This window comes from Rattus norvegicus, chromosome 5, assembly GCF_021556685.1.
Source record: "Rattus norvegicus strain SHRSP/BbbUtx chromosome 5, alternate assembly SHRSP_T2T, whole genome shotgun sequence".
NCBI classification, from domain to species: Eukaryota; Metazoa; Chordata; class Mammalia; order Rodentia; family Muridae; genus Rattus; species Rattus norvegicus.
The window spans coordinates 133,317,592-133,340,943 of NC_141538.1; the positions used below are offsets into that span (position 1 = coordinate 133,317,592).

At 38.8% G+C, this 23,352-nt stretch overlaps 1 protein-coding gene across 8 annotated transcripts in view; it reads left to right on the forward strand.

The window, feature by feature from the left end:
- The window catches only part of Skint5l (selection and upkeep of intraepithelial T cells 5 like), a 238,361-nt gene that overhangs the window by 58,479 nt on the left and 156,530 nt on the right, over nucleotides 1–23,352 (forward strand). For all 8 annotated transcript variants that reach the window (XM_087551531.1, XM_087551532.1, XM_087551533.1 and 5 more), the window contains one exon: nucleotides 2,246–2,338. In XM_087551531.1, the coding sequence (XP_087407657.1) occupies nucleotides 2,246–2,338 (93 nt within the window). The remainder of the gene's footprint in view (nucleotides 1–2,245; nucleotides 2,339–23,352) is intronic.

The window sequence follows — 23,352 nt, forward strand, 5'->3', positions numbered from 1 at the left end:
GGGATGTGGGCAGGGTGAGCAGTGTTGGTGGTCTCTTCCGCTCTGCAGCCTCAGGAGTGCCCACCTGACCAGGCGGTGAGGTCTCTCTCTCTCTCACGGGGTCTGGGAACAGAGAGCTGCTGCCCCATACTTGCTTTATTTACTGGAATAAAGTAACTTTATATTTTCGGTTTCTCAGAACCAAATTATTACCTTTACTTCCATTTTTTATCATGTTCATATGTATCGAATAATAATACTAGCTCTTCCTTAAAATATATCCACAGAGTTGTCTAAGTTAGGTAGTACTAATGATGCTAAATTAGTATTAATATTTGTCAATATGCTGAAAAGCAAAATGGGAATCAAATCTGATAATAAAACTAGAAATTACGGAGATAAAGATAAAATCATTAGATTAATAAGTACATTCTACTAGATCACCACTTCTCACCATCTTTTTCTTGTTATCTAAGTCTAAATTATGGTTTATAAGAAATAGTACCTTAAAACTTTCTTGGTTCTAATCTAGTTTATGATGACATATCTTGAACATAGAGATAGCATGATTTACTTAAGATGTCATCTGTGTTTAGTACCCTGAAATGGCTCACTGTTTATTTATATTTAAACATGTCCCAATTTAGCTCTTCTTTTCTTTTTTTAACTACATGGCCTCACCACCTAATATTTTCTATCTCCATGTTTTATATTCACACATCATATATTGAACTCTGCCTAAAGATTATTTATCTAGTAGTAGTTTCCCCTTCAGCATATTGTAAATTGAACTAACTTTCTTTATTCACTTTAATTCCATATTCAAATATCATGTCCTAATAAGTATGAACTTGATAGCCAACCTGAACCTTACAACTTGCCAAGCTCTATGTATCTGGGAGTCCATATATCTTTGCCCTTTTAACTCTATGTCCTTTTCTCATTAGGTTTTTATTATGCAACTGTTAAGATTATGCTAATTCTTTACATCTGCGTCTTTTGCAAGAAATAAATCCTTCGTGATTTTATTTGCTCACTCACATAACTGATTTAAAAATTTGATGTCATGCTCTAATGAAACAATACTCGATATTTGGATTAAATGAAACAATAAAAATGGGCTGTATACACGCATCAACGTTAGTTTCCATTCATGAAAAATAACTAAATATTACCTGGAAAAGACTATGAAAAAGACTAAATTGACTGATGTAGTAGAAAAAAACAAGTCTGTATGTGTCCATATGTGTATATTTACCTCTGTATATCTCTTCTATTGTACATACATGTGTATATAAGTAACAAAGAAAATTGAAGTATTTATACCTTCATTTAATAACAATACATATATTTTATGATATAATACCATCCTTTAACCATTTGTAAATTTTAAGAAACATAATTTAAATAATTTTAATTAATAAAAATTTTGGAGATTGTTTTACAGTTTAAGAAATATGAGAGTTAAGCATATTTTACATTCACTGAACATAAACATGAAGATAAACGACACAGAAAAGGTCTTGATCAAATTTAATCATGTAGAAATTTGCTACTGACTGACTGTTGGGCTGGCAAAATTCCAATTTGAGCTCATTGTGTTATATGGCATGTGAATTTACCTAGGAAAGGAAATAATTCTTGTGAAAACATGGAAGAAAGTAAGAGCTAAATTCAAGTTTATTTCACAGAAAAACAAGTATGTAAAATGATGTAGGAGAAATTATGGTGGTCTCTAAATCATTATCCTGCTAGACATAATGAAATGTTTTAAACAGTGTAGAATTTTTATCTAGGAATAAAGCTATGAAAATGTAGTCCATCATTCAGTGAATATATTAATATGAGAAAAGCACATATAATGATATTTAAGACATGAGTATTACAGCACTAATTTGTACTGACTTTATACTAAACCTTGGAAGCATTAGGAAAGATTTTGATCTTCATAACATCTAAGAGGGGAAAAGCTTCTTCTTTTACTAAGGAAGGTTATGCGACAGGGTGAATGGAAAGAAATGAGGGAGGTGAACTCTACATACTCGTATATTAGCCTCACTCTAAACTATATCTGATTTACTTTTATTCTGGTCATGTCCTGCTCTTTGCCCAATTCAATATAGCTATCTCATTATATTTGCCTAAGCCTAATTGTCCATGTGATTGTCTCTTAAATAGTAACATGCATTGGAAGAACCAGTATTTCTAACTAGGAATACAAATCCCAAGATTCCTCGATGGTAAGATTTGTTATTCACTCTTTTAGGTGAACTATTTTCATGGAAATCTGTTTGGATAATGCTTGCTTTGCTGATTTTCATCCACGTGATTTACTGTGTTGAGGAATTTCTAATACATGGTAAGTAGGGTTGAGCGGTGTGAAGCTTAAGTCAGAGAAAGAGAAGTAATTAAAGCTACCCAATCAAAGACAGTTTTGACAGGAAGTCCTAAACTCCTGAGTCACATGTTATTTCTGTTCTTACAAACTTTTTGATCCTATATCTGCCGCCTTTGCTTGTGGAGCTTCTCACAATGGTGTTTTTTTATTTTTTTTATTTTGAAATCATGTTACCTCTATGTTAATCAAGTCCAAACCACATTTATTGCTGGTGATTGCCACCCAAGTTGTATACATAATCACCCAGGCTGCAGTCATACAGAAATACAGTTATTATCTTTGAATCATCCAAATACAGCTATCTATCTTTGAACCATCCAGACTCATGTAAGTACTTTCTCAACCATAATCTTGTAAGCAATCCCAAATAAAATTGTTGGTTCACTACTGTAGACTTAAATGGAATCATCTGTCTGTTGTGTGTGCCTTAGTGAAGGGAATACATTTTCTATTATCAATCTAGGACTATTGGTGGAGGAATGATCACCTACCTTTAGAAGTTCACAGTGTAAAGATAATCAAACTGAAAGCAATGTTTTGTTCATGCCAAACTCAATATCTACACATTTTCCCATGTGAAATTGAATGAGGACTCTCTTCTCTATACTGAAAGTTGCATGCTCAGTGTGATGACGTATAAAACATGCAATCAAGGCTGTGATATCTGAGAATAGAACATGATTGAAAAGTATGTTGGTAATGTGAAAGTATTACTTTACATGACATAGAGAAGAAGGCTGAGTTATTGAATTCAGTATTTAATGTGGGTATGGAGATGTACTTCAAATGCATGGTTAACTGTATTTCGCAATATCTGGAAAAAACTCTTACCACAGAAAATTGTAAGAAAGCACTAGTTGTAGTTACATGCCTTTTCTGCTGATGATAAAGTATGAAAAGGAGTTTTTTTTCTTTATTCCCACAGAAATTTTACCCATATGATTGAAGAATTATTTTAAAAAAGACAAGACAGATGGTCAGGACCAGTAGTTATAATATGAATTTTAATGACTTATGAGTATGATATTCCATAATTTTATGGGGAAAAGATCTTTAACATCAGTGGGATACACAGACTAATAGTCCTATGATTCAAGAGACAGACCATGATGAAATTTAGGATGAAATGGTAGATGTTTTAGAGAAAAGTATTGATATATATTATCAATAACAACCACAGGTTTTGTCAATTGTCCAAATGCAGGACATAACAGTAACTGCATTTCCAAATTTATAGTAGAAGCAACTGGTAGTTACTTGACAAGCCTGTGTGGGTAAATCAATCATCCCTTAACTAAAAAGTTATGATAAGATGCTGAACATTTGGTACAAGAACAGCAAGAGGACACATATATAAAGGAATCTGACAATCCATGGACATCCTCTGAACTTATTATGAAGAAGAAATAGGGAAAATCAAACCTGTTAACAGATTTTAGAGCATGGAATAGAGAATTCAATGAACATGTCCATTATAGCCATGAAAATCCTTTTAAAAGATCCCACGCAGAGAGACCCTTACTTAAGTCTTGGGAAATCGCGGACCCCATACACAGAGAGACCATTTTGGATGTAATAAGCAAAGGCGAGGTTTATTACAGAGACCTATTATAGAGATCTCCGGGCCGACAAGTATGCTGCGCAGGAGACAGAGGTGTCGACCCTGAAACTCATAAGTCAGGGGTTTATATAGGGAAAGCTAGGGGGTTTTGGTGCGCTTAACACAATTGGCTCATTCAAACATAGCAGTGAGAACAAAGCAGAAGAGTATGTGCTAGAAGTCAGGGGCTTATCAGAAGTCAGGGGCATATCAGGGGCTAGAAGTCATCTGGTTAAAGTATGACCCTGATTAAACTGGGGGGATGTCTTCTTGTCAGATGGCCCATGAATCAGTTCCGATACCCTGGGCTGGCTCCTGTTTTCCTTTTCTTTTTATCTTTTTGGCCTGTTATTCCCTGCGGCAGGGCTTAGCCCTGAGTCTGTGGCTTTTGGAGCTTTTGGAGCTTATTCTTTATATTTTATATTTTTAAACCTTAAATCTGTATAATTTTCTTTTCATTCCCCTCTTTTTCTACTAAGTATTTCTAATCTTAGAATTTTGATATCTAGTCTCGTATTTGGTCTCACCAGTTTTCCTAACTGACTGGTACTGTTGTCTCAGAACCATCAACTGCACAGCACCCACTCGATTTTTAACAAAAGCAATTAACCTATTTGTCATGCAGGGGCCAAAAACTGAAACCAAGAAAATTATTAGTAATGGCCCAGTTATATAGCAGAAAGTAGGGTAGTCATCTAGGGAGACCGAGTGAACCAAGACTCAAACCAACCTTGTTGAGCATCTCTATCTTTTTGTAGGAGTTAAGCCTATTAACTAGTTTCTTTAACACACATGGACCTATAATCAGAAGCAGAAGCAAAACTAAGAAGGGTCCCATAAGGGAAGATATCAGAGTAGTCATCTAAGGAGATCTACTAAACCAGCTCTCGAACCATCCTTGATGCGCTTCTCTGTCTGTCTTTTGTCTAACCTTTTTTTTTTAAGTTTATTCATGGAGTCCTTAATTACTCCTGAATGGTCTGTATAGAAGCAACATTCTTCTTTCAGTGTAGCACACAGACTCCATCTTTAAGGAATATCAGGTTTAATCTTCTCCTATTCTGAAGGACTACCTCTGAGAGGGAGGTTAGGTATTCTTGGAGGTCAGCTAAAAAGTCTTTTATTCTTTTTATATCTGAGTCAATGGCAGTTCTGAATTTTCTCTAGGCCTTGTATTGTAGGGCAACAGCAGATATCCTTGTGCTGTCCTTGTAGCACCTAGATAGTCTTAAGTAATTCTCAACTCTTTTTTTGTCTTATTAAGTCTTTAGCATCAGGATTCCAATCTGGACACTATCTAAACCTATAAACTAAGGTCATGACTAACTTTTAGAACTTCTAAACTTATATAGACTGTGATCCCTGAGGCACAGTCCTAAGAAGTGTTAGGAGTACTAACATATGTAATGTTACATCATTTGTAATAGAAATCAAGCCTATTCCCACACCTATCCCGATGGAACCCAGGGCAAACATCCTGAGTGTCCCTCTAGGTCCCAGCTCTCAGCCCCAACAGCTAGTACGAGGCTGGTGAGGGCTGAGAATTGACGGCTGTCAGGGTGTGAGCAGATTTCTTTCTGTATCACCTGTAGGTCTTTTAGCGTGACATACAAATCATTATTATTATGACATGCTGGTTCAGTAACATCGTCTAATACAGTCAGAGGAGCTGAGGCCCCATATAAGATCTCAAAGGGGGTAAGGCTGAATCTGGAAGGGGTATTTCTTGCTCTGAAGAGAGCAAGAGGGAAGGAGTGCCACCCAGTCTGTGACAGTCTCCATGGTCAATTTGGTCAGAGTCTCTTTTAGAGTTTTATTTATTTACTCTATCTGTCCTGAACTTTGAGGTCTGTAAATACAACGTAATTTTTAATCGACCTCTAAATACTTGGCCACACCCTGGCTTACCTTGGCAACGAAAGTAGGGCCGTTGACTGACCAGATTACCTTGGGCATTCCAAATCAGGGGAAGATTTCTTCCAGTATCTTCTTGATGATTGTAGAGGCCATCTCTTGTTTGGTGAGGAAAGGTTTTGTCTATTCTTGAAAAGGTATCTACAAGCACTAGGAGATACTCGTGATCATATTTTTTTGGTTTTATCTCAGTGAAGTTCATTTTGACTACTCACTAAACTCTCTAGGTCTCTTTGTCCTGTTTGTTTGTTAAACATTTACTTACTGACATATCTTATATTTTTTATTGTCTCTCTTGGCTAAAATCTTAAAGTCTATTATATATACCTTAACAACCTTCTTATCTCTTAAATGAGTCTATTTGTGTATTTGGCAAAGTGAGTCTTTTATTTGTTCTCTGGGGAGTATAGCTTTCCCCTCAAGTGTGTCATTGTCCGTTTATCTTTTAAGCAATTTGGGCCTTTTCTTTTGTTGTACATTCTAAGTGAGGCCATCTCTTAGTTCAATCCCAGTTCCCAGTGGCTGTCTCTTGTAGGCCTGTAACCAGGATTGGCTCCTGTATAGCCATTTCCCGAGCCACTTTATCTGCTTTGTTACTGTCCCATGTCACTGAATCTCTTCCTTTCTGATGTCCTGGGCAATGAATAATACTCACAGTTGCTGGCTTCATCAGGGCATCCAAGAGATGGCAAAGGCATCTGTGGTGCTGATGTGTTGGGGGGTTGGGGTTCAGCCACCCCAGATGATATTGTGTTGTCCACCACAGCAGCACCCACTTATCTCTGACCTTCATGAAGATAACTGTTCTCGTCTGTGGACAAGGTAGCCTCCACTTTCAGCAGGGGTCAATCAGCCAGTTGCAGAGGTCTTTCCTCCACTCATGGGCTTCTGCCAGTACTTGACACTCGTGCTATGGTGGCTCCAGGTCAGGACTGGGCAGCAAGGTGACCAGATTGTCCCCAACGGGTGGAGAATCTAGTCCATGGCAGCTGACCAGTGGTCCCATCTTTTGGGACGTTCTATTCAAAGGCAAAACATCAGCCACTCTATCACAGCTTAAGTCCTGGATTGGGTGATAATTGTTAGTGCCTGGCTGGCAGGGGTGATGTATTCCAGGCAGAATGGCACTAAGCCACGTATCTCACATCATCAGGTGCTGGTGTACTGAGACAGGTCTTAAGCTCCACATACACAGTCTGTAGATGTGTATACACATGGCCTCACCCAGCCATTTCAGTCCACGCAAGCCATTTTGGAGAGCAAATTTCTCATGAGCAAGGGATAGGGGCAGTCAGGGAAGACCATGAACTAGTGGGTTACCCGGCCCACGCCAAGGTCCACTGTTCTTCGGGTAGTCCATAAGTATTGTTTGTTGTCAGTAACCCCCTGTACCCAAGGTCTTTGGATACTGGCCCCCTGGGGCATAGGAGCACAGAGCATTGGGTCTCTGTATCCATAAAACAACTGGGCGGGCTTCCCTTCTATCTCTGTGCATAACCAGCCCTCCAGGACCGAGAGACTCTCCAGTGGCCCCTCTTGTTCTTTCTGGGGGCAGTCCCTGACCCAGTGTCCTTTTTCTTTGTATTAGGCACACTGATCTTTAGCCAGGAATTCTCTTCTGTTGCCAGGTACTGTCTTCCTAGGTTCCCTAACTACGGTGGCCAGTATATGTTCCTCTCTTGTCTTTTATCTCTCTTTAGCTCTCTAGCTTCTTTTTTTTCTTTTCTTCTCTAGCTTTTTGTTCTTTTTATCTCTTTTCTTTCTTTCTTTCTCAGTCTCTCTGTTTAACCTTATTTTCTCTGTAACTTATACTAGCTCTCAGCAACTTACAATAACTCTCTCAGTGACTTAGCTTAACCCTTCAAGTTACTGTAACCATTTTTTATATCTTTTTCTTATCTTAGCCAGATTGGTAGGGCATTTTTTAGCCCCTCGGAGACCCACCATTGGAGTCTGGTGGCAGACCTGGAGCACTCCCTACCTCTAGGCATTTGAAGAGAGCAGGCAGAAGTGAGGGCCTTCCATCCGTGTCTGGAACATTTTTCTCTGGTCTCTAGTAGGATTCTGTCTTTCCTCGGTGGTAAAGAAGACCTGTAACAGTTACTAACAAGCATCTCAAATGGGATGGTGAGAAAACAAGAGAATCTTGAGAATAGAGGTCCAATAGCATTTAGTCACAGAGCTAAGCCAGGAGGCTTTTTTTGGGACAAAAAGGCCTTGTGTCTGTGAAACAGAAAAGTGAGCAGAGGGGCAGCCTATCTGTTACCGGCTGTCTTCCTGGACTTAGATTTTCCCTCAAGGAGTATCTCTCTTCAGTGTCAGTTTGGTTGCTTTGCCTCTCAAGAGAACCAGCCTCTAAATGACACTAGGCTTCTGGTAACAACTAATAACAAAAGGAAGGAGAGATGATTAGAACCTGGATGTTAGATACTAAGCCAGTTCACCTGGGGCTTCCTGTCTCTTATATCTAATAAATAGATTGTCAATACTATAGTATCAACCTTTAATAAAAAAAAAAAAAAACTATACCTCTCTCCGTGTCTCTGAATACCAGGACTGCAATAGTAGTCCTTGACCAAGCTGTCTCACTGGGCTAAAGGCCCATGGAAAAGAAAACATTAATCCTGACCTTGGCCACAGCCAAAGCCTGAATTCTAAATTTTGACTGGCAAAACAAAGTTCTTCACAGTTTGTTGTAGATTCTTTTTGAAACTATTTTAGGGGCTTTTTTGTCCCCCAACCTGGGGCATTTCGACCACAGGGGCAAGAATTGGCTGCTGTGGGGATAGGTGCTATCTCCATGTCAATGATGAATAACAGGGAAGGTTACTTAATGTTGGAGATTAACTCCTCTCTTGGAATAGGGCCAGCAGATAAGGCAGGCTTCCTTAAAGAACTTCTCTTAATGAGCGCTCTCTTTCTGTGAGCAAATGTTGAAGGTCAGGCCACTAAAGGCAGAAATTCCTTTCTCCTTCTTGTTTTCCTTAGAGTCCTCCCCCACCTCACTCTCAGCCTTTTCAAATTGTTCCTCCTGTAGCATTTCTAATGTGGCCTGTCCCTTTAAGGTTCCTTGTTCCCAAGCAAAATTTAAATCTTCCCTAGCTTATCAAAGCTGTCCACCGTGAGATTCCCAGAGATAGCGAACCAAGGTGTAGCAAGTCACTAAGAAATTTCTCTATAGTGCTTCTTTTCATCTTAAGTCTTTTTTTTCAAACAGCTCTTGAAGATCCAGAAAAATTGGGTGAGACTGAGAAGTCTCCATGTTTGTTATAGCGACTCCGCGGCTAATTTCACTCCCCCCCCCCACTGTGTGGACTGTGAGCACAAGCACAGATAAAACACTATGCTTCAAAAAATTACGTTGGATATCAACCAACACAGGGCCACAGGAGCGGGGTCCACAAAATTAAATTTCCTACTCACTACACTTGTTTCATACCGGAGGCCTTATCTGGCGGAACTTTTATTTAAGAGCGGTTTTTTTCCTCAAGGTTCTTGTTAATGTCTGCTTCAGACAGGGTCACTCACTAACATGGAGTTCTTTATACACAACTGTTAATAGCAGATAGACTGGACAAGGGGAGTAAAGGGAGGGGTATTTCTCCTTGGAGAGGAGGCTCAAGAAAGAAAGATAAAACTCCCCAGCAGAAAACAATTTTTCTCAAGCAAATTATTTTTAACTTTTAACTTAAGCACCAAGAGGACCAAATAAAACTCTTTGACGAACAAAGCAAACAGTTTCATGATTTCAAACACATTCATCAGTCCAAATTCAAAAACGAAACAAAAGCCAAAAAGACACTCGACAATACCACAGAAAACAAACCAAACAAACAAGACCAAGACAAAGTATCCTATAACCAATTTCCACAGATGCCTGGTACCTTCAGTACCTGGCCCAAACTGCAGCTTAACCTTAGCTGCTTCTGGGATGAGATGGACCATCTGATTCCACCTCCCAACAGGATTCCAGAGTGTCCTCTTGCCCTAACATCCGTCCAATGGTCCACCATCAAAGACAAAGGGGTTATCACAGTTTTCCCCATGGCAAAGAAAAAGAACACCAAACACAGAAACAGAACACAGACAGCAAACACTAAGGAGCACTCCATCTCCTTTGTTCCAGAAAACCACAGTCAGGTCCTCCTGACTGCCCACAGCCAGGCTCTCCCAACTGTTCTCCGCCCGTGGAACGTCTTCCAGGGGCTGCAGCCTTGCGGGCCCCGGGGCATCCCCCGCTTCTGCAGCCAGAGGAAGCTCACGGACCACAAAGGCAGCTGCACCGAGTGGAGATACACAACCACTCTCCTAGCTCAGGACAGGAATACACATCTACCCTCCTAGCACAGGGCAGGAATACACATCTACCCTCCTAGCACAGGGCAGGAATACACATCTACCCTCCTAGCACAGGGCAGGAATACACATCTGCTCTCTTAACACTGACCAGTACTAAGACGCACATATATACACAAATGGCAGAACCAAAACAGAGACAGATACAGACTGACAAATGCGGCACCGCTCACACAGAAACACTCAGACAAACATCCAACACACCTCCAAGGGGTCTTTGGAGTCTGGGGTGGTCGCAAAGATCCCAGATGAGCCCCCAAATGAAAGATCCCATGCAGAGAGACCCTTACTCAAGTTTTGGGAAATCACGGACCCCAGACACAGAGAGACCATTTTGGATGTAATAAGCAAAGGCGAGGTTTATTACAGAGACCTATTATAGAGATCTCCGGGCCGACACATATCCTGCGCAGGAGACAGAGATGTCGACCCTGAAACTCAAAAGTCAGGGGTTTATATAGGGAAAGCTAGGGGGTTTAGGTGCGGTTACACACAATTGGCTCATTCAAACATAGCAGTGAGAACAAAGCAGAAGAGTACGTGCTAGAAGTCAGGGGCTTATCAGAAGTCAGGGGCATATCAAGGGGCTAGAAGTCATCTGGTTAAAGTATGACCCTGATTAGACTGGGGGGATGTCTTCTTGTCAGATGGCCCATGAATCAGTTCCGATACCCTGGTCTGGTTCCTGTATTCCTTTTTTATTATCTTTATGGCCTGTTATTCCCAGCAGCAGGGCTTAGTCCTGAGTCTGTGGCTTTCGTAGCTTTTGTAGCTTATTCTTCATATTTTATATTTTTAAACCTTAAATCTGTATAATTTTCTTTTCACTTTATCTTCTTTATTACCTAAGGTATGATAGTAATTGATTTAAAATACTACTTTTTGACTATCTCCCCGCATGAGCAGGATGTAGAAAGGTTTATTTTAATTGTGCCTACTTACAGCATTTTGAACTTTTAAAATGATATCAGGGGAATACTCTTCCACAAGGAATGTTAATTAGTCCATCTCTATGCCAATATTTCATTCACTAACCACTAGAAATAATTTCTAGATTATTTTCTCAATGCATTATTTATCATTATATGGTTAATATTTGTATGGCTGCTTCTCACACAGATACTTTAGAGAAAATGTTTAAGGAAATATAATGCATTCTGCCAAGCAGAAGGTAACAGATTGACATATTGTACCTCTATTCAAAGTGGCTGTACATGGGACAATATTTGATGTCTGTGAACAAAGAAGTAGTTAAGAGTATATGAGAATATAGTATGCATGCATTCATGGCAAAGTTTAGTTCAGTTATAGATAATAGAATTGTCATTTGTAAGGCATAAAGTGAATGAAATAGGAGAATATTTTATCTAACATGGCTCAAAAATTCAAATATTATGATTACTCTTTTTGTAGATTTGAGAGTTTGCATAGATGCAAGAAACTTTTAAATGCATGTGATGTTAATATGAAAGAAAGATTTTGGGGGAGGTAAAGAGAACCCAAAGAGACAGAAAGATAACAGATATTATGGGGGAAGGGCTGAAAATGATAGAAAAATGTATAATCATGTGGCTATTCTCCACATTAGTCTCATATTTTAATGAAAATGGGGAAAAAAGGAGGATTTAAAAAGTTGTCAACTTGCAATTTTCCACATTTGGAAGGAAAGAAGGACCAAGTTACATCTTTCATAGGGAACTCTTTTGCAATAAAACTTTAAGTTACTCTCAAAAAATCAAATGATAATGAGGAAAAATATGAGATATTCATGATATAATATTTACATCATGATTTTCAATATCAGGACTGGAAAGACAAAGGATTTATGATATTTTGGGAATAATCTGCATCTGAATGGTTTAAAAGTATAAAAACTTTAAAATAAAAGTAATTTTTCAGAACCCAGCTTGCTGTGGGACATGGAAACAAATGAGACAATATGGCTACCACAGAAATGGAGAAGCAGTAATATAACTAACTATCCATTCTGCATGACCACAGGCAATTTAAGGTCATTAATTTAAATGAACTGACTCACACACGAAACTAGGATGCCTTAGCTAGCTACAGATATGATTCCCATAATTATCAAGTATGGGAAAATGATAGCAAATGGACAGGCATGACCAAGGAATTGTTTTTAATAAAGGAGGTGTTAAGTGCCCAAGTTACAATGCTGGTTATCCCTTGTTTACAACAATTCAAGTAAAAAAAAGTTATTTTATCCTTACTTTTAACATCAGGAGCTTTGTTGAACACCAGGGTAGGATCTGATTTTAAGGGATAGAAAAAGGTTTTCAAGAATTTTGAATCCTAATATGTTCTCTAAAACAGACCTGATCTAGATATTTTATTTATAAGCCATATGTCTAGTTTAGACATATCTAATACTATACTAACTTATTCCCCAACTATAATACCCAACTACTTAAAGTTTTTCCAAGCCATGTTGTTCTGGTCTATTGTGACTTCTTCCTCCTCTACTTGCATGCTCTCTTCGTCTGTATCTGTCTCTCACCTTCAATCCCTGACTCCTACCTTTCTCCTCCAGTCTCAACAGTATGATCTCTTCTTTTATTGACAAGTTATAAGTGGGAGTAGGTTCACCTATGTACATGATGGTATGCTCATAACGGGTAACCCCTTTTGAGGAACCAGTATTTGCATTAGAATACAAACAGCATCTGGCCAACTTATTACATTTCCCCTTTTTTGTCCAATTAAAAGAGCTTTTTCTTATATTAGCAAAACTGCACAGTTGGAACTATTTCTAAGTAAGTATAAAAATAATTAAATTCATATTATATATGAATTACATTAGAAATTCTGGCTCGTTCATATGTTGGAATTAGGTTTTTGCCATCTATATTATTTTCATGAATTTGCATTCTCTACCTAAGTCATCTTCTATTCTTAATTATATTATTAAGCTAAGTTAATCTTTTTATATCAAGAAAATTTCCAATGCTGAACAACTTAAGTTTAATTGTGAGATTGTCACTATTTATTCTTTAATTCCATCAGGGATTTGAGAAGGAATTAAATATAACCTGAGTATCCAAGAAGCAAACAGACACAGCTTTGAAACTATAAAAATGGTAGAAACAATGGGTTGCTTGAACAGTACCTAACATTTTTTTATAAAGTTGGAGCATCTAACTTCAGCCTTCTGGCCCAGCACCTGACAGAGCTTAAGTGAAGCAGGAATTATGAAGGACCACCTTACTCTATCTTGGTAGAGCTTAGCAGTTGACTTTCCTGTGTACATTTGTTGTACTTTTTGGATGACATTTTGTCTGCAAATGAAATTAGGAAATTCCTTGCCCAGTGAATAGCTTACCACAGTTCAAGCCTCTCTCCTTGAAGGTATTGATGTTCAATATCTTCTTTGAAGTGGAATGAGGATACTGTCAGGAGCAGATATGTCTTGTAATCAAAAGAACTTTTAATATGAAATAACATTAGATGACATATTCTGTGGCTCTCTGACACTTTTCAAGACCATCTACTTCTATATACATGAATTGACAAACATTCATTATTTTTAGCTATTTGAATAGCTAAATTCAATATTTGAATAGCTTAAAAATATCTTATTATAATTGACAAATATCTGATATGATCATGAGTTTTATTATGTGACTATTAACTTCCATTTCTTAATGAACTTAAACAGTTTGTAATAGCCACTATTAAAATAACTATAATGAGTTGCACTTAAATGAGTTGCATAGGCACAATGCCAATTTTTTTCTTTTTGATTTTTTTATTTACATTTCAAATGTTATCCTGTTTCCTGGTTTCCAATATGTAAAACCTCTATCTAGTATCCCTCCCCTTTCATATATGAGTGTTCCCCCAACCAATCACCCACACCTTCCACCTAAACACCCTGACATTATCCTTCCTTGGGGTGTCCAGCCTTGGCAGGACCAAGGGCTTCTCTCATTGGTGCCCAACAAGGCCATTCTCTGCTACATCTGCAGCTGGAACCATGGGTCTTTCCATGTGTGGACTTTGGGCTGCAGTTTAGTTCTGGGAGCACTGGATGGCTGGTATTGTTTTTATGGGGTTGCAAGGCTCTTCTTCTCCTTCTATCCTTTCTCTAACTCCTCCAATGGGGACCCTGTTCTCAGTTCAATAGTTAGCTGCTAGCTTTTGCCTCTAGACTTCTCATGCTCTGGCAGAGACTCTCAGGAGACAGTTATATCAGGCTCCTCTCAGCATACACTTGTTGGAATCAGCAACATTGTCTGGGTTTGGTGGCTGTATGTATATAGGCTGGATCACCAGTTAGGACAGGCTCTGAATGGCCATACCTTCAGTCACAGCTCCAAACTTTGTCTCCATATCTTCTCCTATGAAGAGTTTTGTTCCCCCTTTTAAGAGAACTGAAACATCCACACTTTGGTCATCCCTCTTTTTGAGTCTCATGTGGTCTGTGGATTGAATTTTGGGTAATACAAGCTTTTGGGCTAATATCTATTTATCAGTGAGTGCACACGTTTTGTGTTTTGTGTGATTTGGTTACCTCATTCAGGATGATATTTTCTAGTTCTGTCCACTTGCCTATGAAGTTTTATGAAGTCATTGTTTTTAATAGCTGTGTAGTATTCCGTTGTGTAGATGTACCACATTTTCTGAATCCATTCCTCTGTTGAAGGTCATCTGGGTTCTTTCCAGCTTCTGGCTATTACAAATAAGATGGCTATGAACATAGAACATGTGTCTTTGTTGTATGTTGGAGCATCATTTGGGTATATACCAGGAGAGGTATACTGGGTCCTCAGGTAGTACTATGTCCAATTGTCTAAGGGACCTCCAGACTGACTGCCAGAGTGATTGTACCAACTTGCAATTCTACCAAAAATGGAGGAGTGTTCCTCTTTCTGCACTTCCTAACCAACATCTTTTGTCACCTGAGTTTTTTTTTTAATCTTAGCCATTCTGACTGGTGTGGGTGGAATCTCAGGGTTGTTTTTATTGCCATTTGCCTGATGACTAAGGATGTTGAATATTTTTTTCAGTACTTGTCACCCATTCAGAATTCCTTACCTGAGAATTCTTTGTTCAGCTCTGTATTCCAGTTTTAACAGGGTTATTTGATTCTCTGGAGTCTAACTTCTTGAGTTTTTCATATATATTGCATATTAACTCTCTATTTGATGGAGGATTGGTAAAGATCTTTTTGCAATCTGTTGGTTTCTGTTTTGTCCTAATAACAGTGTTCTTTGCCTTACAGAAGCTTTGCAATTTTATAAGATCCCATTTGTCTTCTTGATCTTAGAGCCATTTGTGTTCTATTCAGGGAAATTTCCCCAGTGCCCATATGATCGAGGCTCTTCTCTACTTTTTCTTCTATTAGTTTGAGAATATTTGTTTTTATGTGAAGGTCCTCGGTCCACTTGGAGTTGACCTTTTTACAGGGCCATAATAATGGATATATTTGTATTCTCCTACAAACTGACCTCTAGTTGAACCAGCACCATTATTGAAAATGGTATCTTTTTCCACTGGATGGTTTTTGCACATTTTTCAAAGATCAAGTGTCCATGGGTGTGTGTTAATATCTGTCTCTTTGATTCTATTCCACTGATCTACCTGTCTGTCTCTGTACCAATACCATAGATTTTTTTATCACTATTGCTCTATAATACAGTTTGAGGTCAGGGATGGTGCTTTCTCCTAAAGATCTTTTATTGTTGAGGATAGATTTCACTATCCTGGTTTTTGTTATTCCAAATGAATTTGCAAATTGCTCTATCTAACACTATGAAGAATTGAGTTGGGATTTTGATGGAGATTGTCATGAATCTGTAGATTGCTTTTGGAAAGATGGCCATTTTTATAATATTAATCCTGACAATCCATGAGCATGGGAGATCTTTCCATATTCTGAAATATTCTTCAATTTCTTTCTTCAGAAACTTGATGTTCTCATCATGTAAATCTTTCACTTGCTTGGTTAGAGTTACACTGAGCCATTTCATGATATTTGTGAATATTTGAAGCATGTCATTTCCCTAATTTCTTTCTCAGTCTATTTATCTTTGAGTAGAGGAAGGCTACTGAATTGTTTGAGTTAATTTTATATCTAGCCACTTTGCTGAAGTTCTCAGGGTTAGGAGCTCTCTGATGAAATTTTGAGGTCACCTAAGTATACAATTATATCATCTGCAAATAGTGATATTTTGGCATCTTTCTTTCTTTCTAATTTGCCTTTTTTTGACCTACTTTTGTTGACTGATTGCTCTTGCTAGGATTTGGACTACTATGTTGAGCAAGTGAAGAGAGAGTGGGAAGCCTTTTCTAGTCCCTGATTTAGTGGGATTCGTTCAAGTTTCTCTCCATTTAGTTTGATTATGGCTACTGCTTTGCTGTATATTGCTTTTACTATGTTTAGGTATGAGCCTTGAATTCCTGATCTTTCTAAGACTTTTAACATGAAGGGGTGTTGAATTTTGACAAATGCTTTCATAGCATCTAAAGAGATGATCAAGTGGTCTTTTTCTTTGAGTTTGTTTACATAGTGGTTTATGATGATGGATTTTCATATTTTGAAACTTTCCTGTGTCCCTGGGATGAATCCTACTTGATTATGATGGATTATCATTTTGATGAGTTCACAGACTCTATTTGTGAGAATTTTATTTAGTATTTTTGTGTTGATATTCATAAGGGAAATTAGTCGGAAGTTCTCTTTCTTTCTTGAGTCTTTGTGTGGTTTAGGTGTAAGAGTAATTCTGGCTTCATAAAAGGAATTGAGTAGTTTATTTTTCTGATTGTATTTTGTGGAATAGTTTGGACAGTGTTGGATTTTTCTTTTATGAATGGTCTGGTCCTGTGATTTTTGGGGGGGTTTGTTTTGGAGACGCTTAATTAGAGCTTCTATTTCTTTAGCAGTTATGGGATTGTTTAGTTTATCTGATCCTGATTTAAGTTGTCTCCTGGTGTCTGTCTATCAAATTCTCCATTTCATCCAGATTTTCCAGTTTTGTCTAATACAGCTTATTGTAGTAGGATCTGATGATTTTTTTTAATTTCCTCAGATTCTGGTGCTATATCTTGCTTTTCATTTCTGATTTTGTTAATTTGAATATTCTCCCTGATTAGTGTGTATAAGAATTTATCTATTTTCTTGATTTTCTCAACAAAACAGCTCCTGGTTTTATTGATTCTTTTTATAGTTCTTTTTATTTCCGTTTGGTTGATTTCATCCCTGTGTTTTACTGCTTTCTAACTTATAGCCCTCTTGGTTTTATTTGCTTCTTTCTGTTCTAGAGCTTTCAGGTGTTCTGTCAGGCTGCTAGTGTCTGCTGTCTCCAGTTTATTTATGGTGGCACTGAGAACTATGAGTTTTCCTTTTAGCACTGCTTCCATTATGCCCATAAGTTATGTCTTCATGCTCATTAAATTAATATGTGTTAATTTCTTTATTTCTTCCTTGACCAAATTATAATTGAGTGGTGTGTTGTTCAACTTCTATATATGTGTGGACTTTCTGTTGTTTTTGTTGTCATTGAAGACCAATCTTAGTACGTAGTGATCTGATAGGATGTATGTGATTATTTGAATCACTTTGTGTCTGTTGTGGCCTGTTGTGTGGCTGATTATATGATCAATTTTGCAGAAGGTAAAATGAGGCGTTGAGAAGAAGGTATATTCTTTTGTTTTAGGATGAAATGTTCTATAAATAGTGGTTAAATCATTTGGTTAATAACTTCTGTTAATTTCTCTATGTCTCTGTTTAATTTCTGTTTCCATGATCTCCACATTAATGAGAGCGGGGTGTTGAAAGCTCCTATTATTGTTGTAGTGCAATTTAAGGTTACTTTTATGAATGTAGGTGTCATTGCATTTGGCTCATAGCTATTTGGGATTGAGAATTCATCTTGGTGGATTTTTCCTCTAATGAATATGAAGTGTCCTTCCTTATACTTTTTGATAACTTTTGGTTGAAAGTTGATTTTATTCAATATGAGAATGGTTATTCCAGCTTGTTTCTTCAGATCATTTGCTTAGAAAGTTGCTTTCTAGACTTTTACTCTGAGGTACTCTCTGTCTTTGTCTTCTAGGTGTGTTTCCTGTATGCAGGAAATGCCGGGTCCTCTTTACATGTCCAGTCTATTAGTCTATGTCTTTTTATTGGGGAATCGTGTCCATTGATGTTAAGAGATATTAAGCAATAGTGATTGTTTTTTTCTGATACTTCCGTTGTTAGAGGTAGAATAATGTTTGTGTGTCTCTATTCTTTTGGTTTTGTTGCAAGGAGATTACTTTCTTGATTTTTCTATGGTGTAGGATCCCTCCTTGTGTTGGAGTTTTTCATCTATTCTCCTTTGTAAGGCTGGATTTGTAGAAAGATATTGTATAAATTGGGTTTTGTCATAGAATATCTTGGTTTTTTACATATATGCTAATTCAGAGTTTTGCTGGATATAGTATTCTGGGCTGGTGTTTGTGTTCTCTTAGTGTCTGTATTACATCTTCTTGAGGCTTCTGGCTTTCATAGTCTCTGATGAGGAGTATGTTGTAAAGTACATAGGTCTGCGGTTATGTTACTTGACCTTTACCCCCTACTGCTTTTAATATTGTTTCTTTTTTATCTTCTGCCTCTGAGATTCTCTCTTCTATCTTTTGTATTCTGTTGGTCATGCTTTCATCTATGATAACAACTGTATGATATTCGTACAGAGACAGGCAGATAGATAAGTGGAATAGAAACAAAAACCCAGAAATGAACCCACACACCTATGATTACTTGGTCTTTGACAAAGGAGCTAAAACCATCCAATGGAAAAAAGATAGCATTTCAACAAACAGTGCTGGTTCAATTGGAGGTCAGCCTGTAAAAGAATGCTAATTGATCCATTCATATCACCCTGTACATAGTTTAAGTCCAAGTTGACCAAGAACGTCCACATCTAATTGGATATACTCAAACTAATAGAAGAAATGTGGGGAAGAGTCTTGATCACTTGGGCACTGGGGGAAATTTCCACAACAAAACACCAGTGATTTAAGCTCTAAGATCAAGAATCCACAAATGGGACTTCCTAATTCTGCAAAACTTCTGTAAGGCAAAGGACAGTGTTATTAGGACAAATTGGCAACCAAAAGATTGGAAAAATATCTTGAGCTATCTTACATCTCTTAGATGGCTACTGTCCAAATATAGAAAAAAACTCAAGAAATTATACTCCAGAGAGAAAAATACAGACCCTGTGGGAAAGAGACCTCACCGACTGGTCAGGTGGGCACTCCTAAGGCTGCAGAGCGGAAGAGACCACCAACACTGCCCACCCCTGCCCATATCCCTGGCCCAAGAGGAAACTGTATAAGGCCTCTGGGCTCCCGTGGGGGAGGGCCCAGGAGCGGCAGGACCCCTGCCTGAGACAACGCCAGAACCTGAAGGAAACAGACCAGATATAACAGTTCTCTGCACCCAAATCCCGTGGGAGGGAGAGCTAAACCCTCAGAGAGGCAGACACGCCTGGGAAACCAGAAGAGACTGCTCTCTGCACAAACATCTCGGACGCCAGAGGAAAACACCAAAGGCCATCTGGAACCCTGGTGCACTGAAGCTCCCAGAAGGGGTGGCTCATATCTTCCTGGTTGCTGCCGCTGCAGAGAGCCCATGGGCAGCACCCCACGAGCGAACTTGAGCCTCGGGACCACAGGTAAGACCAACTTGTCTGCTGCAAGAAAGCTGCCTGGTGAAATCGGGACACAGAGGCAGAATTCCTCTAGGACCGGGCAAGTCCTGTGTTTACTGGAAGTCCCACACCCGCGGATCCCTGCCCGCAGCAGCTCTCTGCTCCCAGAACCCATGGGAAAGAGACCTCACCGCCTGGTCAGGTGGGCACTCCTAAGGCTGCAGAGCGGAAGAGACCACCAACACTGCCCACCCCTGCCCACATCCCTGGCCCAAGAGGAAACTGTATAAGGCCTCTGGGCTCCCGTGGGGGAGGGCCCAAGAGCAGCAGGACCCTTGCCTGAGACACCGCCGGAACCTGAAGGAAACAGACCGGATAAACAGTTCTCTGCACCCAAATCCCGTGGGAGGGAGAGCTAAACCCTCAGAGAGGCAGACACGCCTGGGAAACCAGAAGAGACGGCACTCTGCATACACATCTCGGACAACAGAGGAAAACACAAAAGGCCATCTGGAACCCTGGTGCACTGAAGCTCCCGGAAGGGGTGGCGCATATCTTCCTGGTTGCTGCCGCTGCAGAGAGCCCGAGGGCAGCACCCCACGAGCAAACTTGAGCCTCCGGACCACAGGTAAGACCAACTTTTCTGCTGCAAGAAAGCTTCCTGGTGAACTCACGACACAGGCCCACAGGAACAGCTGAAGACCTGTAGAGAGGAAAAACTACACGCCCGAAAGCAGAACACTCTGTCCCCTGAACTGACTGAAAGAGAGGAAACAGGTTTACAGCACTCCTGACACACAGGCTTATAGGACAGTTTAGCCACTGTCAGAAACAGCAGAACAAAGTAACACTAGAGATAATCTGATGGTGAGAGGCAAGCACAGGAACCCAAGCAACAGAAACCAAGACTACATGGAATCATCGGAGCCCAATTCTCCCACCAAAAAAACATGGAATATCCAAACACACCAGAAAAGCAAGATCTAGTTTCAAAATCATATTTGATCATGATGCTGGAGGACTTCAAGAAAGACATGAAGAACTCCCTTAGGGAAACACAGGAAAACATTAATAAACAAGTAGAAGCCTACAGAGAGGAATCGCAAAAATCCCTGAAAGAATCGCAAAAATCCCTGAAAGAATTCCAGGAAAGCACAATCAAACAGTTGAAGGAATTAAAAATGGAAATAGAAGCAATCAAGAAAGAACACATGGAAACAACCCTGGATATAGAAAACCAAAAGAAGAGACAAGGAGCTGTAGATACAAGCCTCATCAACAGAATACAAGAGATGGAAGAGAGAATCTCAGGAGCAGAAGATTCCATAGAAATCATTGACTCAACTGTCAAAGATAATGTAAAGCGGAAAAAGCTACTGCTCCAAAACATACAGGAAATCCAGGACTCAATGAGAAGATCAAACCTAAGGATAATAGGTATAGAAGAGAGTGAAGACTCCCAGCTCAAAGGACCAGTAAATATCTTCAACAAAATCATAGAAGAAAACTTCCCTAACCTAAAAAAAGAGATACCCATAGGCATACAAGAAGCCTACAGAACTCCAAATAGATTGGACCAGAAAAGAAACTCCTCCCGTCACATAATAGTCAAAACAACAAACGCACAAAATAAAGAAAGAATATTAAAAGCAGTAAGGGAAAAAGGTCAAGTAACATATAAAGGCAGACCTATCAGAATCACACCAGACTTCTCGCCAGAAACTATGATGGCCAGAAGATCCTGGACTGATGTCATACAGACCCTAAGAGAACACAAATGCCAGCCCAGGTTACTGTATCCTGCAAAATTCTCAATTAACATAGATGGAGAAACAAAGATATTCCATGGCAAAACCAAATTTACACAATATCTTTCTACAAATCCAGCACTACAAAGGATAATAAATGGTAAAGCCCAACATAAGGAGGCAAGCTATACCCTAGAAGAAGCAAGAAACTAATTGTCTTGGCAACAAAAAAAAAAAAAAAGAGAATGAAAGCACAAAAACATAACCTCACATTCAAATATGAATATAACAGGAAACAATAATCACTATTCCTTAATATCTCTCAACATCAATGGCCTCAACTCCCCAATAAAAAGACATAGATTAACAAACTGGATATGCAACGAGGACCCTGCATTCTGCTGCCTACAGGAAACACACCTCAGAGACAAAGACAGACACTACCTCAGAGTGAAAGGCTGGAAAACAATTTTCCAAGCAAATGGTCAGAAGAAGCAAGCTGGAGTAGCCATTCTAATATCAAATAAAATCAATTTCCAACTAAAAGTCATCAAAAAAGATAAGGAAGGACACTTCATATTCATCAAAGGAAAAATCCACCAAGATGAACTCTCAATCCTAAATATCTATGCCCCAAATACAAGGGCACCTACATATGTAAAAGAAACCTTACTAAAGCTCAAAACACACATTGCACCTCACACAATAATAGTGGGAGATTTCAAAACCCCACTCTCATCAATGGACAGATCATGGAAACAGAAATTAAACAGAGATGTAGACAAAGAGAAGTCATGAGCCAAATAGACTTAACGGATATTTATAGAACATTCTATCCTAAAGCAAAAGGATATAACTTCTTCTCAGCTCCTCATGGTACTTTCTCCAAAATTGACCATATATTTGGTCAAAAAACGGGCCTCAACAGGTACAGAAAGTTAGAAATAATCCCATGCATGCTATCGGACAACCACGGCCTAAAACTGGTCTTCAATAACAAACAAGGAAGAATGCCCACATATACGTGGAAATTGAACAATGCTCTACTCAATGATAACCTGGTCAAGGAAGAAATAAAGAAAGAAATTAAAAACTTTTTAGAATTTAATGAAAATGAAGGTACAACATACCCAAACTTATGGGACACAATGAAAGCTGTGCTACGAGGAAAACTCATAGCGCTGAGTGCCTGCAGAAAGAAACAGGAAAGAGCATATGTCAGCAGCTTGACAGCACACCTAAAAGCTCTAGAACAAAAAGAAGCAAATACACCCAGGAGGAGTAGAAGGCAGGAAATAATCAAACTCAGAGCTGAAATCAACCAAGTAGAAACAAAAAGGACCATAGAAAGAATCAAAAGAACCAAAGGTTGGTTCTTTGAGAAAATCAACAAGATAGATAAACCCTTAGCCAGACTAACGAGAGGACACAGAGAGTGTGTCCAAATTAACAAAATCAGAAATGAAAAGGGAGACATAACAACAGATTCAGAGGAAATTCAAAAAATCATCAGATCTTACTATAAAAACCTATATTCAACAAAACTTGAAAATCTTCAGGAAATGGACAATTTCCTAGACAGATACCAGGTACCGAAGTTAAATCAGGAACAGATAAACCAGTTAAACAACCCCATAACTCCTAAGGAAATAGAAGCAGTCATTAAAGGTCTCCCAACCAAAAAGAGCCCAGGTCCAGACA